Raw genomic sequence first — 18615 nt, 5'->3', positions numbered from 1 at the left:
CGAGCCTCTTGTGGTAAGTGGCCCACACACACTGGAGAGGGATTTGTCCACAGAATCCCAAATTCCAGGCTCTGAGGAGAGGTAGAGTGGGGTAAAAACTCCAGTGGATCTCTGCAGGGAGAAAGGAGCCATTGTGTGGTGAATAGAAGATGGTCAGGGTACATGAAATGGGTTGGTTGAGAAGGTAAGGCCATGGAAGCAAAACATGTGCTGCTGGAAGTTAAAGAAAGTTTCCAAAGAGAGAAGAGGGATTGAGGAAAAATGGATGGGGGACTTGGGAAGTGTGGGAGGTAGACTATAGGAAGTGACAAGCTGAAATGCTCACTAGCTGATTAGCAGTGGCCAGGGATTGGAACAAGACAGGGGAAGGGAACAGAATGGTTTGCTGAGAATTTGCGAGAGCTTTTTAAAGCTGCGAGATTGGTTTGGGTTAGACCCAGAGAACTGCAGGGAGAATGGGAAAAAAGGAAAGAGATGGGGACAAAGAAGCAAAGAAAGAAAAAAACCCAAAAAACTCCATGAGACTCAGAGGCAAATCCTGGCATAAACAGTAAACTAAACAACTGGTTAGCTGACACTAACCTATGTCACCTGTGAATAGCAGAACACGTGAAAACTGATTTTAAGTGATTCATTCTTGTGTGGATTTTCTTATGTCTCATACTGTAGTTTAACACTACCTTTAGCCTGGTGTTTCAAAAAACACATGCACACAGTCATCTGTTGACAAGTTGTGAGAAGCAACTGCTCACTTCGAAAATTTAAAAAGGTTTATTAAACCTTAACAAAAATACAACAAAAGGACTACATAAGGAAAAATTCACAGCGCTGGGAATTGCCCTATGGGGAGAACAGAGGACTTCTGAACGACAATAACTATACATCACTAAAGCTTTTCTTAAATATTCACACAATGGTCATCCCTTAATTGTGAGAGCCAATCATCTCATTATCCATCTGTAACAAAGTTGAGTTGACTGTGACCCTCAGCTTGAGACGTGGTTAGCACAGGATGAGATGACAATTGAATGGCTGACATAGGTTCAGCTTTTAAGCCAAATTTCTTTAAGAAATCAGGATAAAAATTATAAAGAAAAAAAGAGAAGTTAAATCTCCATGAAGGATTTAGCCCTACTATCCTGGCTTTTGTTAATGACAGATCAAATTTTAGTCATGGCAATTATGCTTGACAGGCTGATTTATCTGGATAGCATTGTAATTAGGTTCTGAAAATGAGTCCAAAGGCTGTAGATGACCTCTGATGAAGTGGCTCAGCCCCAAGGTATGCAAGAAGGACAATTTTAAAAAGCAATAAATTCAGCAAAATCCTCCTTAAACACACTGGTGATATTACAGCATAATTAATGACTGCATCCACAAGCAGGATGATACCATGGTTTAGAATTCATGTCATTAAGTAGTTAGGCTTGGAACTATGAATATGTTGGATAATGAAGGTCAACAGAAATCAGTGTTTTATGTGAGCTAGAAGTGCAGCTGGTTAATCACTTTCTAGACTTGTGTATGGGAGACAAGGAGGAGGAATTATTCTGTGAGCTATAGGTGAAAGAAACCTCAAGGGCACATTATGTAAGAGTCTGTAAGAAAAAATGGCCATGGAGTGCTGCTTCTAACTTTGTACAGAGGAAAAAAAGAGGCAACAATAATCCAGATTAAAATATTAAGTCTGTCTTTTTGGAGTGATGCTTCCTTTCCAAGAAGATCAGGTACATAATGGTATGATCCATATAGCTGGAGTTTCAGTAGAGCAGATCTCACTTCCACTGGTGTTTGTAGGCATACCTGTTCATAGATAGGAGCACAGCCTTGGAGGCCTTGAGGAACTGAAACATTTGCCACTGCACTGGTTTTGGTGAACTAGTTTAACTACCAAGAGAGCAGGCAGACTTGCCAAGGCTGTGGGCTGAGTGAGCTCCTGTGTGTGGGTCCTGATGGAAGTTTCACCCAAAGCCCTTTACTGATCATGGAGCAGATACAAGCTCATTTTGCTCACAGCTGGAGCCATTCCAAACCCACCTGGATGTATTCTTGTGTCACCTGCTCTGATTGACCTTGACTTGGCAGGGGGGTTGGACTAGATGATCTCCAGAGGTCCCTTCCAATCCTAATAATTCTGTGGTTGGTAACTCTTCCATCCTGGCAGAGGCAAGTGGCTCAGCCTGCTGCAAGGCCAAAGAGCAGTTGGCTTAGATGTGATTAGAATAAACCCCATCTGAAGCAGTTCTTCCTGAAGAACTAGGGCTGTTTAGGCTGGAGAAAAGGAGACTCAGAGGTGACCTTATCACTCCCTACAGCTCCCTGAAAGGTGGCTGTGCTCAGGTGGGGTTGGTTTCCTTCTCCAGGCAGCCCTGACAGAACCAGAGGACACAGCCTTAAGCTGCACCAAGGGAAATAAAAGTTGGATATTAGGACAAAGTTTTTCACAGAAAAAGTGAAAAAATACTGGAGTGGTCTTCCCAAGGATGTGGTGGAGTCACCATCCCTGGGTGTGTTTAACAAAGCCTGGATGTGGCACTGGGTGCCAGGGTTTAGTTGAGGTGTTGGGGCTGGGTTGGACTCAATGATCCTGGAGGTCTCTTCCAACCCAGTGATTCAGTGAATTCTGTGAAGCTTCTCTGGTTGCAGTGGGAGCTCACACTGCTGGCACATCTGTGTGGTCTCCATTCTGCTGCAGGACCTGGAGAGCTGCAGGCTGCGGCTGGATCCTGAGATGGACCGACACAGGTATGAGAGAAAGATCAGCTTTGCTGGGGTTCTGGATGAAAATGAAGATTCAAAGGATTCCCTGCACAGCAGCAGCCACACCCTCAAATCTGAGGCTGGCTTCGAGGAGAAAAAAGGTTTGTCAGAACAATAAGGCTTTTGTACTCTCAGGGCTTGTGAAGTGGCGCTTGATTTTGTGTTTTCATTTGCATAGACTGTGTTAAAAAGCAGGCAGCCATGGAGTCACGTGGCTTTAAATCATTTCAGAGATGCTTTTGGCCTTCAGGGTTCAATATAATGAATGTGAGAAGCAAAGATGTTAAATTTTATAAAACAGTGCTATGACTGAAATCGATCAAAAGCTTTGCACAATTGCTAAAAAAGGAGCAAGCCTTGTTTGAAACTATCTCTTAGTGAGATGCTGAGAAAAGAAGCATCACTATTTGATTCACTGTAAAAATAAAGATCAAAAGTGGTGTTTGTTTTTTTTCTGGTCACAGTTTTTCACTTTGGGGAAATCACAGATCGAAGGGAAGATTTGGTGTTCTTCCATGGAAAATCTGTATGGGTTTGGAAGGCATGGCATCACAACAAATTAGTGTGATTGGCCTCTTGAATTCTTTGCTACCACATGAAAAATCCACTGTGTGGCTTTTGATGGCTAGCAGATTGATGTTACCAACATCCTCTATAGCGTACAAGCAGACTTCAAGCTTACTGTGTTTGCTGAGAGCAGCAGATCGTTTCCATTTTTGAGCCATCTCATGCAAGACTCACATTCTATCTGAAGGTACAAGTGTTGCAATACAACATAGTCATTGTGTGTGTTTGCAATTAGAGACTAAACTGCCAGATACCTCTAGATCACCCTCTAACATGTTTCCTAGAACGACTTACATTGTCTCATAGTAGTAATTTACAGGTGCAGGGACTGGAATGATAATTTTGATGATTGCTTGAAAAGGATAAATGTTTAATGATTGTTTCACAGCAGTGAGGTCTGTGGCTGGTTTTCCTCTCAGAACTGTAATGTCTATTAATGATTTGGAGGAGCTTTTATTGACTTCTGCAGGCTTTGGATAAAGTTTGTGTTGTCTTCAGCTGTGACCTTGCCACAATTACTGGAGAAAATATTAGAAATGCTTCCAAGACTTGTGTGGTGTAAAACTTCCCCCAAAATTGTGTGTCTGGTGGGCCAGTAACTTCACCTAGGAAAGGTGAGCTGGATAAATTGATGCTCAACCTCATTTTGTCTTCTCTTGATATATTGGCAGCCCAGAAAAACACACAGCCTTATGATTTGTCTGATAGTTTTAAGACGTGTGGGATAAGATGTGTCTTCTCTGCCTGTTTAGATGAGAAGAAGTTTAGGTTGGGGTTGGGGTTTTTTTTTGAGGATACCTTCAAGCAGGCAGTCCTGCTGGAAATTGCTTGTGGAAAGTCTCTAACTATCTTCTTTTTCTTAGAGACAATGCTGACTTAGCTTTTCCTTTGCATGTTACTGTGCTACAGGCATAATGTATTTTTGCAAAGATAGTATTGACTTTCTGCACCCTTTTCCCCATTAAACTACATTTTCCTGCGGTTTTATTTGAGTTTTCTTTCCCTTTTCCCTTTTCCCTAAGCTGTCATGTAGTTTTCCTTTACTAAAGCTGCCTCTTTATTGCATTTTAGACATGGGGAAAGTGACTGTGGTAGGAAGGTTGAATCCTAATATGCCTTAGCAAAAATGTAATTCCAGTATTTTAGAAGCTTAATAAATGCAAGGTAATGTTACATTTAAAATTACAATAATTATGTTCTTCTCTTTGGCCACAGCATATTCTTCTGGGAATCCACCTGGGCCAAACACTGCAGATGCAGAGGCATCTTTCATAATCTACACTTTCCTAGATAAGAAAATGTTGTTGTGTGAGTGTAACTAAATTTTGCTTGCCTGCAGTGAGAGGTTTCTTTATCTCAAGCTCTTTGATGGGTACTAATCTGTTTCCCTTCATTTTTCTGGAGTGTTAAAAACTTTGCTCTCATTGCTCCCCCCAGGCATGGCTTAGCAGCTCCCCAAAAGCCACGGGTTTACTGTATAGAATCTGCTCCAGGTAGGTCTGAAATACAGACACCACAGCTAGGTAGATGCAGGCCCTCAGATGATCACATGTACTCTTTGGGTGCCAGAATGGGATTCTGCAGACCTCATGAAATGCAGTTACATGTGCTGACGCAGTTTGGGATTCGTGGAGCTGATGTGAACATTGTTCAAGCAGTAGTGATTGCTGAGGAACTTAGCATGGTCCCTTGGAGGGAGATTCTTTGGTCACCTAGCAGTGGTTTGCCAACTGAATTGTGAGGACTGAGGGGTAGCTCCCAAAATATCCAGCTGCCTTTGACCAGGGATGCTAGCCACTGGAAATGGGAGTGGGAATTCCATTCCTGAGAAACTGGGGGCAATCTCAGGAGTAAAGGTGTGTTTGCTTTATCCTGAAGCCAAAATACAATTCTGTTTAAATCTTTTGCTTACCCATAGTATCCGAAAAGCTCTGTGCTGTTCATTCCCAACCACACACCAAAGGTAATTGATCACACGTGGCCTTGCCTGGTTACATCTGCAGTAAAATGACTGAGTGTTGCAACATTTGGACTGACATACTGCCATGTACTGCCTTTGAACTAGGAGGAGAATGAAAGTGCAAACAGTTGGTGCTTTAAACATTGAACCATTCCATGTCTGTGCTCATCAAAAATGCAGAGTGTCAATGGATGTTGTTAATGCCTGAAAGCTGCTGATTTGTCTGAAGGAGAAGATCTACATGCTTCTGTTTCCTCTAAAGCATTCTAATGATGAAGAGTAACATGCAGAGACACGGATTTATGCAAACCTTACTTCAGAGAAGCCTTGAGTGCTAGCCTCATGGAGCAGACTCCCCTCTTGCAGTCACATATGCTGTATGAATAAATCATTGATCCTACTGCAGAGCTCAGGGAGGTTTACAGAGCCCAGGCCCCTGGGAAAATAGGTTTGTCCAAGGTGCCTTGTTCATGCTTGGGATTCAGCCAGCTATCCATAGCAAAAGGTGATGTGCTGCACTAATGTAAACTCTACGGACTGGCAAAGAAAACTGCATTTCACATCCATTGGGCAGATCCTGCTTCCTGGCAGGAATGGATTCAGTTTGGTGTGAAATGTAGCATTTTCTTGTCCACACTTTGGGTTTCTGTTAGCGCAGATGACTCCACTTGCTGGTGGTTGAACAAGGGCTAATTCCAAATACAGACAAGGCCTGAGGTGATGTACCAGATCTCCAGGATTTGAGGTGTTGACCACATTTTTGTGAAGCATCTTTACTCCCCGATTGATCGAGCTGCATTGGCGTTGGCTTTGGAGGGAGCCTCTGACCCCACTCTGATTCCTTGGCAGAAGACGCTGCAATACCAGGCTGGCAGCAAAGGGCTGGGAGGGCGGGGAGGGCCAGCATCTCTTTCTTTTTTAAATGGGGAAAAATTAAGGGGAAAAAAGTCCTCTTTTATTCTTTCAATACAGTTCCCAGCAGGAAGATCAGGATAGGAGGCTCCCGCTTGCTCCAGATTAAAGGAACCCGCAGTTTCCGGGTGAAGAAGGGGGGTTCCCTTTCCAGCATTCGCCGGGCCGGCAGCCTAAAGAGCACCAAGTTATCACGGCAGGACTCAGAGTCTGAGAATGAGGAGCTGCAGCTGTCCCACAGCAGGGACACTGTCACTGATATAGGTAACTTAGATGAGTGGGTGGAAAGGGAGGGGACACTAGGAAGGATAAAAACTCTTGATGTGATTGCAGCAGAGCTAGAAATGGCGAGAGATCCCCACCTCTGCAGGCTAGGAAAAATCTAGAGCTCTCTTCAGGGGCTGCCTGGACCCGGGCCTGGGAGGAGCACGGTACAAATCCTGCGTGCAGTGTCAGCTCCATGCACACAGATTGTCAGTTCAGAACTGTGTTAAAGCATGAGCTCTTAGAATGCTGGCCTGCCAGCTGAACGCTTGCTGTCTGTAGGGGGAGCACATGCACCTGTGTATATGCACATACACACACACCCCTAAATCACAGGATATCATGAATACATGAGGTGATATGTATATATGATATTTTATTGTCCACAGCAACAGATTGACTATATGTGTGTATATATTTATATATAAACACATATATATTTAGGCATGAACTTCATATTCTGTGTTGGATATGATGCCATAAGCATGTCTGGTGACATGTAAAACATGTATTCATATATGCAGAACATAACATTCACATGCTGCATACTATATTTCTACATACTGGCATAAAGATCTATTTTTGTGGTTTACAGCTACTTTCCTTAGTATTTTAAAAGATGGATATTCGTACATTTATCTTATGAAAAAAAGATGTGCATCCTACTCTGTGAAATCTCCATTGCAGTTGAATTAAAGGGCTTCCCTTTGCTGTTGGTGTTAGCCAAAAGCTGTGGATACATTTGGAGCTGGAATAACCTCCCAAGTTTAATGGTCATTTTTATGTCGCCCAAAAGATGCTTCAGTAGGAGAACATGGAGAGTGAGATTGTCAATTCTGTAAACTTTGACGAGTCACAGTTCACTTAAAGAGGAGAAAAAGTGTCATTTCCAGCCAAGTCTTAATATCATTAGTATTAGCTTTGTAGGAGGCCCATAGGGTATGAAGCGGTTAGGGGAAACACAGGGGTCAGTGAAATTCTCAGGGAAATCTCTCCCTTGGCTGAGGTCTGAAGTGTTCTAGTGTGCTAGAATCAGGATTTTTTTCCCCTTTCATCCCCATGACATTATCAGTTCCTATGGGCAATTAGCAGGGACTTTTCCTGTTGGCATTTCCAGTTGGATGCCACTTCTGGTTGGATTTTTGTTGACTTTTTAACCACAGAGCCCAGTCAATGCAGATCACTAAACCAACCATTTGCAGCATCTGAATGGTGCAAAGAATTTGTTTATGATGGTTTTGGATTATCCCTTTCCCTTCCATTAAAGAAAAAAAAAAAAAAATGGAGGGACAAATGTTTGCTACTGACAAGATGGCCTATGGGTCAAGTCCAAATAGTTCTTGTAAGTGTCAAGCCAGCAGAGGACTGGGGAGGGATGTCCCAATGCAGTCTTTCCAGTGTGACATATTCTGTGTACTCTCATCTGTTCCCACAAGGCTGGCCTGGCTTACAAGTGCTGTCCCTAGTCTTAAAGCACACAGGGAGCAGTAAAAACAACAACCTTTTGGGTATTTTTCTTTTGAAGAAGGGAGCCCTTGGAGCGCGAGCGAGCCCAGCATTGAACCCGAGGTACTGAGCAGCACAGGCATGGAGGAGAACTATCACCGGAACATGTCCTGGCTGCACGTAAGTACAAGCTGCCAGAAGTGCTCCCAAGGATGGCATTTTCAACTAAAAATACCTTTGTCTGGCAAAAACCAGATCACAGTTTGTGCTTTTCCCACATAGCATAGAGGATCTCAAGTGTATGTAAAACTGCAACCTTTGGAAATGGTGTGTTTGCTGTTTCTGAAATGGAATTAAACCTCCTTCTCTCTAGTTCATATATATTTGATTTGTTTTTTCCCTAGGTGTGCAGGGACAGCCATACTGCCTCAGCTGAAAAATACATTAGCTCAGTACCTTATCTCCAGCATGGCCAGTAGTGTGTGTTTCAGGGAGAGCAACAGAATGGGGTGCAGTGTGAGCTGGGCTTCTGGGAAGTGGCATTTCAGAAGCTGCTCATGTAAGCCAACAGAGCCTTGTTGAACAAGGGCTAATTCCAAATACAGACAAGGCCTGAGGTGATGTACCAGATCTCCAGGATATGAGGTAGTTGTGTAGTCTTGACTCTGTCCAGAAGACAGGCAGTACAACAGTGCAGGTGTGGTTTGGTCATGCAGGGCCTAAGGCATCCCTTTGGGCAATCTCTGTGCCTTAGACTTAAAAATCTCTGTGATTTAGACTTGCCAGAAGTCAATTGGGCAAGTCTGCATTGCTGTGCCATGATTGATGGTGTCCTCTGTGAGCACAGACACCCTTTGACTTTTGAGTTGTCTTTGGGAATGACAGCTTGATATCTGACTTGATATCTTCATTTTTCAATACTGACTTGATGTCTTCATTTTTCCCCAGGTATTTCACATAGGCTGCTCTCAGCTGCCCCATTCCTATGGGGTGTGGGCAAAACCAGGATTAATCTAATAGTTTGATGTCAGAAGAAGTTTTTGATAGTTTTCTTTTTCAGATGAGACTGGCAGGGCAGGAAACTTGAATGCCATGTCTTCCAATCTAGTACCTTAATCTCTGGACTACCCTGCTTTCTTTAGTACACTAATGCTCTTGGCAATGGTTACACCTCATTTGGAAATTCCAGTGTACTAAAGTGAGTGTGTTGGACATTTGTGTATGTATTGGATGCTGCATCACTAGAGGATAAGGGAATTACCCTAGTTAGCAGCTTAAAATACATCATGGTGCCCTTGCTCAGTGTGGGAGGCTGCTTTCACATGAACTCATAAATTCTGAAAAAAACTTGAGATGTTTGTCTCACTTTACATGAGATTAGCTTGCACAGGAGAAAGGAAAATTTGAAAAATCACCTGGTACAGTTAATGACACACAAGTACCAATATTACATAACAGTGCTATTTTTTTTCCATTTGTTAGAAAGGAAGTGTGGGTAGATGGTCACTAAAACTACAGGCAAAACAAAGCCTGTACTTAGTTGCCACAAGCAAACAACTCCAAAGGATCACTGGTTCCAATTGCTGCTGTCATGGCACCAACATTTCCTTTACCTGTCCTTTAGGGAGCCTGATGTCCTCACTCTGTGTCAGTGTACATTACAGCAATTTATAAGAGTGGACCAGAGGCTGGTAGAAGCTCTACAGTACTGCTAGACAAATTTCACTTTGATATCAATATTGAGTTATTCTTGATTGGCCCCAAAATTATAGGAGGCGAGAACAAGGAGGCAAACACAGGAATCCCACAAACATTACACAGATTTGTTTTAGATTATGCTCCTGTCATTTTTAGAAGCTTCAATATTTTAAGGTTGAGAATGATGTGGCAGCCTGGAGGAAGAGCCAGCAGATTGCAGCTGCACAGACAGACACAGTGGATGGAAAATGGGGATAGCTTCCTTCTGGTAGTTCTGGGTAATTCTGCACTGGATTGTGGGGGGAAGACAAAGATTCATAAAGGCCTCTTAAGACCTACAATGTGAGTGGTTTGGAGATGCCTGTGTGTTTTCCTCAGCGCTAATAAGAGGCTGGGTTTGTGTGTAATGTGAAGATCAGTGTACAAAGAGCTGCTGGGCTGAGCTTTGCTCCCCTGGAAAGAAACCATCTGAGTTACACCAGAGTGGTCACTCAAATGTAGATTTGCCAAGGCTATCTTTAATTAAGAGCTTAGAGATTAATACCAGTGTTTCTGCAGCAGAGCAGGGCTCAGAATAGCTAAATTCCAAAATATTTACCTGATTTTTAGGTAAGTTTTACTACTCCTTGCTGCCATATGGCAACACTAGTAGAAACAGCAACTGAGCCAGCTACCACAGAGCTGGGCTGGATGGGTCTGCCCAATGACACGCAGAGCAACTGACACAGCTGATTTCTACTGGGGAGCATACTGAGATATTTCCTTCTGCACCCCTTGAAGGAAACTAACCCCAAGCATGGTGGGTTTGCAGCTTTAATAACAATTGGACAGTTGACAGTTTCCAGTCCAAGCTCTCATCTCAGAGTGGTGATAGGACAGCTTTTCTGCAAACTGAGAGGATGCTGTTTGCCTAGCCTTAACCTTGCCATCAGCCGAATATATGCATCTATAACAGCTCTATTCCTTTTTTTTGTTGGCACTAGTGTTTCTTTAACCATGCCCAGCTAATTTGCAAGCCTCTTGTCTGTATGAAGGCTATGTTGAGCTTCACACCTCCCTAGCTAAGCTGAGAAAAAGCTGGCTTGACTGTCCCAATCCCTGCCTAACTCCATTTTCTGTAGGTAACTGTTTATGTTTTAATTTCCAGGTTATGATCCTGTTGTGCAACCAGCAAAGTTTCATCTGCACACACATTGACTACTGTCACCCCCACTGCTACCTCCACCACAGCCGCTCCTGTGCTCGCCTTGTCAGGGCCATCAAACTGCTGTATGGGGACACAGTGGACTCCCTGAGGGAAAACAGCACTCTGAACAACGTGGCAAGAGGCAAAAAGCAGAAGGAAGTGAGTAAATGGAAAAAACCAGAATGTTTTAGGATTGGTCCAGACACATCATGATTGCCTTTGAAAACTGCATGATGTACTCATACAGTTCTTTCATGACAAAATGGATACAGGTTTTCTTAAGCTTGGCTTTGCTCTAAAAAAACCCAGAAATTAAATCATTCAGCATTATGTAAGGAATGTCATCTGTATTGACTGGGATGCATCTTAGTTGCTGATAAGGTCATTTCAAAACCTTACAATCTGACTTCAATTTTAATGCTATTTTGTGGCCTCTACTTACTATCCTGTGGGTTCTCTCTCTCTTTGTTCATGTTTTTTCTTGTCTGTTAGTAAGAATCACTCTTGAAATTCTTGTAAAATCTCATGTAGTTTCTTTCTTTTAGGTCTGAGCTCTCAGCTGTTCCAAAAATTGTACACATCAGTCTTTAATGTTTGTCTCCTTTTAATGACCATTTCAGTAGGGTATTCAGACAACTTGGTGCCTTTTTATATGTAAAAATGTACTTTTAACTTTCCTGAAAGCAGAAATGTATTTCCACTAAAGTGCCTACCCAGGCACTAACTGAATTGTGTCAACAGTTAAACCACAGCAGAAACAGACTACAGTTATCCTGAATAATTGTAATGGCAGAGCCATTCCACTGCTTGGCAGTAACACTGTAAACAAAAGTGTTCATGGAACTGTCATGAAGCTTTCAGTTGGGTAAAGAGGCTATGGCATATGAAAGGAAAACAATCATTATGTTTCTTCATCAACCAGGAGATTGTTTCCTGTCAAGTTAGAAAATTGAGGGATGTTTTCATGGAAGAAAGCACGAGCAGGTGAAACAGAAGCTAATTTCTGCTTTCCTGAAAACTGTAAACCCCACATTTTTCCTCTAGCACAGAAAAGCAAGAGTTGTTTAGAAAGAGAGGCAGTCATTTCCTCTGCAGAAGGCAGGCAAGAGATGAGTAGCTAGTGTGTTTCATGAAAGGTGGTAAAAGAAATGTGCATTTCTTTGGCTTGTTTCATCTCTGACTTTGAATTGCGAGATACGCATTTCATCATACATCAAACCATCAAAGCACTTAGGAAACAGCAGGAAGAAAGAATTTGAGAGGCAGTGAGGTTTCCTAGAAAGATGTGCAGGGTGTTTGCACAGACCTCACTTCCAGAGAGCAACTGACAATCTTTGCTTTTTTCATAGTCCAAGAAGGACAAGCAAGTGTGTCCAGAGAAGGGAATGGAGATGAGGAAGGGGCTGGAGTACCAGGGGTTAGCTGAGGGAGTTGGGGGAGCTCAGCCTGGAGAAAAGGAGGCTCAAGGGGACTTCCTCAGTCTCTAAAACTGACAGGAGGGTGCAGCCAGGTGGATGTTGAGCTTTGCTCCAAGGAAACAAGGGACAAGACTGAGAGGAAATTGCCTTAGGGCCATTTCTGTTGCACCAGGGAAGGTTTAGATTGAATAGTAGCAAAAAAATTCTTTGAATGGTTTGTCCAGCCCTGGCACAGGCTGCCCAGTGAGGCAGTGGAGTCACCATCCCTGGAGGACTTAAGAAATGCAAGGATGTGGCACCTGGGGACTTGATTTAGTAGTGGACTTGGCAGCATTAGATTACTGGTCTAGCTTTAGAGGTCCTTTTTCCACATCAGTGATTCTATGATTCCATGAAAGGAATCATTCTGTACACTGAACACTTCCATTGGTAATTTTTTAGAGGGAAGCTGTAGACTTTTTGCCCCTAACCTACTTAACTAAATACATGGGTGTGCCAGTGAAGATTACACAGAGAACATTCACATTGTTCATTTGGTTTACTGACTTCTGCCTTAAGATTTTATTGGGGAAAAGCGTTGTTAAAAATAGAAGAAAATTGGATGAAATGTGTTGTCCCACTGATACTAGGCCTGTTGCCAGCAAAGAAGAAGGCTTTGTGCTACAGCTCTGGTACCAGATGGTTTCTAGTATATGGAAATTCCTCTTGTACATCATTTCCTTTTCCACATTTTGAGAAATATAAAAGTGAACTCCACTTTGTTTTTATTTCCTTCCAGTGCTCAGACAAGTCATGCTTGAGAACTCCTTCTCTTAAAAAGAGAGTGATCGATATCAACTTGGAAGGGAAGAAGGACTCTGGAATGCTAAAATACATCAGGAATCAGGTACTGCTTAGGCCATATGCTAGTTAGGGAGGCAGATAGATAGCTGCCAGGTTAAAATGCAACAAGAGGGAAAATATCTGTGGATCTCCAAGCCCATGTGAAGAACTGTTCCTGAATATCAATCAGTTCAGCTCAACATCTTTTCCCAATATGAGTAACACTAAATTTAAACCTCTTAAGGAAACATGGTCAAAGAAGCCTTTAAACACTTAGCTCCATTAAATCACAGTCTGCATCTCTGGCTTTCCATAGTGCCATATGCACTAGAGCTGAGGATACAAAAAACCAAAGAATTCACAGATATGTTTAACTGCAGCCTGTCAGTTTACAGTATTTGTTTTCTTTCTTCTTACTTCTTCAAAGTTCTGAAGAAGCAACAGCCTGTTCTTAGTGAGAGTTTAATGGACCTGTATTGCTGGCTGTGCACCACTTTGGGAGAGTTTGGCTTTCCTTTTTTTTTCCTTTTCCTTTTTTTTTTCCTTTTCCTTTTTTGGTGTTTTGGTGATGTGAGGGACAAGCAAAAGACTCTAGCTTGGAAACACTGCCCTTTTAGTATAGGCTGAAGGCCATGTCCCATTCATGGAGCATTTTATGAAATGGATGAACCTAGAAGTTATTGGTGGGTAATTTGCAGACCAAAACCAGGGTAAAATCACTGAGTGTGTTCTCCCCTGTGGATAATTTGCTCAGCCCTAAGGCCTGGCTTGGTTTGTTGCAGGTGATGAGCCTGTCCCCTGCCCCTCTGTCCCTGCTGATCAAGGCTGCTCCCATCCTCACCGAGGAGATGTACGGGGACATCCAGCCAGCAGCCTGGGAGCTCCTGCTCAGCGTGGATGAGCACATGGCTGGGGCAGCAGGTGAGGCAACCACACACTCAAGTCCTGCTCACAGGACTTGGCAATTTTGTAGTGGAGGAATTTGAATGGCACCACATGTTTCTTGGTTTTCATAGACCTTTGTGTGCTCTGTGGAAAAGAGGTGGTCAGAAGGATCAGGAGAGCACTCTCTCTGAGGCCCTGCATGTGGTGGATGTTTGGAGAATATTATAATTAGTATTTGTACTCAGTTGGGTTTGTAGGCAGAGGAAACACAGTGATTCAGGCTGTCCAGAGTCTACTGAAGCATTCTGTATGTTGCCTCACAGAAATGTTAGTACTGATGCCTTGTGAATGCTGACCTAGAACAGAGGCTGGACAAAGTTAAAGAATAAAGCAGGGATTTATTAAAAGGCCTCAATGGATCCACCTTGGGCAACACAAGAGCCCAGTCAGGGCTGCACCCAAGATGAACCAAAATGGTCACAAAATGGACAACTGGTCACAGGGTCTCTCACTTTTATAAGTTTTGGTCCATTTCCATATTGGAGTTAATTGTCCAATTACATCTCTAGCCCATGAAGTCCCATCCTTCTTGTTTTTCTCTCTTCAGTCCCCATTGTTTATGCTCTTGGGCCTGAGATTTGGATCATTTGTCCTTGGTCCCCAGCTAGAGAAGGAATTGTTTTGTCTCCCCACTCTGTGAAGAGAGCTCACCATCCCCTAATATGAAGCTCACACACTAAAGCAGCACAGAATGTGAAAAATATAAAAGCTAAAACCTGAGGCATCAGTACCAATTGAGAGCTCATACCAAAACTGACACAGGGAATGAGAGTGAAACTGTCACAGCTCCTGTCAGGCTGTAAGGAAAATTCCCATGTTGCCTGGAGACAGCAGCATTGCTCATTAAGTACTGTTATTGTATGGTACTATCTAAATTTTCCATTTCCACTTGGTTTTAAAGTACACAGATGATTGCTGAGGGCACATAGTTGAGAGGTATCTTTAAGACAGATGATTAGGACATCATTTACTTGTGAAAGTAGTACTTTGAAATTCTGCATGTGGGATGAAATTTATTACAATAAATATAAAACCATAGATGTTGTTGTCAAGTAGTAATAAGAATGTTTCTGCTATGAGCTTGGGTCTTCTCCCATGGAAATTATCTAGGTTCAGAGTTTATCCCTTGGCCAGAAGATGACTGGCCTAATGACCAGCTGTGAAAAAATAAACAGGATGTGTCACAAGAAATATTTCCTTAGCAATTCAAAGTATTAATGCTACTGTAAAGCACAATGTACAATTACCTAGAACACAGCACTTTAAATGCACAGTTTTGGTCCCTGAAGTGAGATATTTATTTGTAACAGATGCTGTTAGGACAGCAGGAAGAATGAAGAGCCGATTTGATATATAGGATATTTATTTAATGGTTTCAGATGAAGGAATAATCTGCCTGATGCAGTACTCCTTTTCCTGCTTCAAGTCCCTTTCTGAGGGAATAATTTTGGATACTTTTTTAACTCTATGATCTTAGAGGTGCTTTTCAACCTCAATGATTCTGTGATTCTAATAAAAAATTTGCACGGGCTACGGGGAATGGGATGAGGAGTGCTAGCTGGCTGCTGCTCCAAAGCAGCCTCTGAAATACATCTTCCTTCTTCTCCCTTTCCTGAAGGGAGGATCAAAATCCATTTGAGGGTCTGTAGTAGCTTTTTTTAGTAGCAGGTGAATACAGCCCAAGCATAAATTGCATTCATTGAGGTCAAACCCTGAAAACCCCCAGTGTTGCTATACAGAAACTGGATAAAAACAGAAGCTGCATAAAAAGAATGCCTTGTTCATGTACTACAGCACCATCTGCTGACCTCTCCCAAGGCTCTGTTTCTGTTCTGGGTTGCTTCAGAATGAACTCACCCTTTTACATGTGTCTTACGAAGACTTGTTAGACTTTGAGAAGATCAGAGAGCAGAAGGAACTCTCTGAAGGTCCCCACAGATTTTGAGCAGCACCAGGAGCCCAGGCAGTCAGAGAGTGGCCTTGTTGTCCTCCAGTGGTCATGCTGCCTCCCACAAACACTGCTCTGGGGCCTGGCACCTGCTGAATAAGCATTGAAGAAGACATTGGCAAATGTCTTTTTGCTACTGTGGAGGAACAGCCACCAAATCTAGAGAAATCATCTTCAGTGCTCTGCAGTGAGCTGCTGGTCAAGGAAGCCATGGATTCTCTAACACCACTGAGCTCCCAGAGCAACAGGAATCCCTCTGCTTCTGCCTCCTGCAGTGCCCCTTGGACACCATGTGCATTCACTGGCCTCCATCAGTCTGTACTTTAATTAATGTCTCTTTATATTCAAATATGATCCATTGAAGCAACTATTACAAATAGAGATGGGAGCTTAGATAAGTCCCTGCCTTTCGCCCAGGCCTCTGGCAGCAGGCAGTAGCTTTATAGGGGTGGCCAGCACCCCAAAACCCACTCTCACTCTCAAGTTCTTTAATAATGGTTGATTTGGTCCATTATACAATAAATTATTTATTTAATAGACACAAAATTAAGAGATATAATATTTTAAACAGACTATTTGCTACACAGGAATAAAACAAAAAGAGCTACTAGTAGAGAACACACAGGGCATGATAGAGGTACCTATATTACAGCTAGCAAAGAAACAGTACAGCTTAAAATCCAATGTACTTACCACCTAACTGGTGGTGGGGTACACATGGAATCTTTCCTCTCAATTCCCAGGGAAAGTATCTGTGGAGTCACATCTGACCTTGCAGGAGAAGATCCCCTGTATGTTCAGGGAGCGTGTAGGAGACTTCTGTCTCTGTAGAAATTTGTGTAGCTTTCATAGATTATAAAGCTGTCTCTCAGTCAGGAATTTGTAGCTTATTTCCTCCCACCTGGTTTTACACTCTGTTTATTTGGAGTTGCACTCCTGGCACCAGGGATAACTCACTGCTTGACCTTTGTCTGGCCTGAGTCACCTCAGTTCTTCATGGAGGGGGAGAAGGATGTCCAGAGCTGTGCACCAGGTGCTGGAAAGGCCAGATAAACTTTTCTGTGGTAGGGGGACTGTCCTGCCTCAGCTACCATCATGCTGTTTTGCATGGTCCTTTGTCTTGCTCTGTTTTCTCTTGGAGACAGACTGGGATCATTGCATGGAGCCCACTGCAACAAAAAGTGGTTTTACCCATGAAAATATCTGGGTGACTTCTACTGGGTCTCTGTCTCCTGTTCCAGAGCTTCTGCTAAAGGCAGAGTTTCTGTTAAATCAGCCTTGATTAATCAATACAGAAATCACTTGGAAGTGGAGCCTTTGAAAGCCAAACTCAATTAGTCCCCTTACTTCAAGAGATGTTCTTATTTTAAACAAGTCATGGCTGAGAAGGTCAAAGATGTATTCTATTTTAAAAAGCAGGTTTTCCAGAAGAATTTACAAGCTTCAACTCTAATGCTGTGTGGCTCCAAAAGGTGGAATCACACGTGCTTGGTTTCATGAAGCAATACAGTTTTCTCTAGGCCTGGTGGATTGGTGATCCTATTTATGGGGTTTCTTTTGGTGTGGGTTTTTACACCTGCAGATTTTCTTTGCAAAATAAATATATTATTGAGAAACACAGGTGATCAGCTGTTTTCTCCCTGCAGCTGCCATGTTCCTGCTGTGTGCTGTGAAAGTGCCAGAGGCTGTTTCTGACATGCTGATGTCCGAATTTCATCACCCAGAAACAGTGCAAAGACTGAATGCCATCCTTAAATTTCACACACTCTGGAGGTTCAGATATCAAGTGTGGCCAAGGATGGAAGAGGGAGCACAGCAGATCTTCAAGGTACATAAGACACATGAAGCTTAATGATGATATTTACAGCTTGCCTTATGGGATAGATGTTTAATGACAGCCTGCCATGAAATTTCCTGAAACTCTGTTTAGGGAAAAACATGTTTGTATAACTCTCAGTAGTAGGGGAGGTGATATGGAGAAGTCCTGTATAAAATAAGAAGAATAAAATGGGGACTCAGGTCAGGAAATAGGAGAGAAGATGAGTGTCATACATGTTGCTACAGTCCAGTGAGATACTGAGGTGGGAAAAATTGGCAGAGTTAATTTATGCCTTGGGTACTTGTGCTCATGTTCAATTAACAATACTGACAATAATAGTTTGCTGTAACAAAATGTCTTTCATGGTTTTGTTTAGATTCCTCCTCCAAGTATAAACTTCACTCTGCCTTCTCCTGTGCTGGGGATGCCATCTGTGCCAATGTTTGACCCTCCCTGGGTCCCTCAGTGCAGTGGGAGTGTGCAGGACCCTATAAATGAAGATCAGTCGGTAAGCAGACATCCTGAGAGTAAGCACTGATTCTTCTCTGGAGACGTGTGGGGTAAATTTAGCCAAAAGATGTGGATTAACTCTGAGATTGTTGGGAAAAAAATCTAGTATAATCAGTGTAGAACACAGAATTTTCTACATGGGCATCAAGCTTTTCTGTTTGTTCACTGAGGTACTGCACGGCATCTCATATTCCTCTGAGAGGCACTGACTTAGATCTTAGGAGCACACAGCTGCTCTCTCTCCAAGAGGAGATTTTTTTCACTAGAACTGCCTGAGAGACAGTTTAGTCTGCACTGGTTCCTATGGTGTCTCCTGGGAGGAGTTTGCACCAAAGCTCATTGTAGGTTTAGTTCCAATAA

At 42.8% G+C, this 18615-nt stretch overlaps 1 protein-coding gene across 1 annotated transcript in view; it reads left to right on the top strand.

Annotated features, from left to right (window-relative positions):
• LOC102038531 (unc-80 homolog, NALCN channel complex subunit) overlaps nt 1–18615 on the top strand; it is a gene marked incomplete at its 3' end in the record, with an annotated part of 89673 nt that overhangs the window by 59711 nt on the left and 11347 nt on the right. The window contains exons 25-33 of the mRNA XM_031064575.1: nt 1–13; nt 2696–2861; nt 6260–6463; nt 7989–8089; nt 10755–10952; nt 12990–13097; nt 13816–13954; nt 17573–17754; nt 18122–18253. The exon at nt 1–13 is cut by the window's left edge and continues 112 nt beyond it. Coding sequence (XP_030920435.1) covers nt 1–13; nt 2696–2861; nt 6260–6463; nt 7989–8089; nt 10755–10952; nt 12990–13097; nt 13816–13954; nt 17573–17754; nt 18122–18253 — 1243 coding nt within the window. The remainder of the gene's footprint in view (nt 14–2695; nt 2862–6259; nt 6464–7988; nt 8090–10754; nt 10953–12989; nt 13098–13815; nt 13955–17572; nt 17755–18121; nt 18254–18615) is intronic.

The sequence above is a fragment of the Geospiza fortis genome, unplaced genomic scaffold (genome assembly GCF_000277835.1).
Source record: "Geospiza fortis unplaced genomic scaffold, GeoFor_1.0 scaffold706, whole genome shotgun sequence".
NCBI lineage: Eukaryota > Metazoa > Chordata > Aves > Passeriformes > Thraupidae > Geospiza > Geospiza fortis.
Note: the sequence above shows the minus strand (reverse complement) of the source record. Positions and strands in the feature narration are given on the sequence as shown.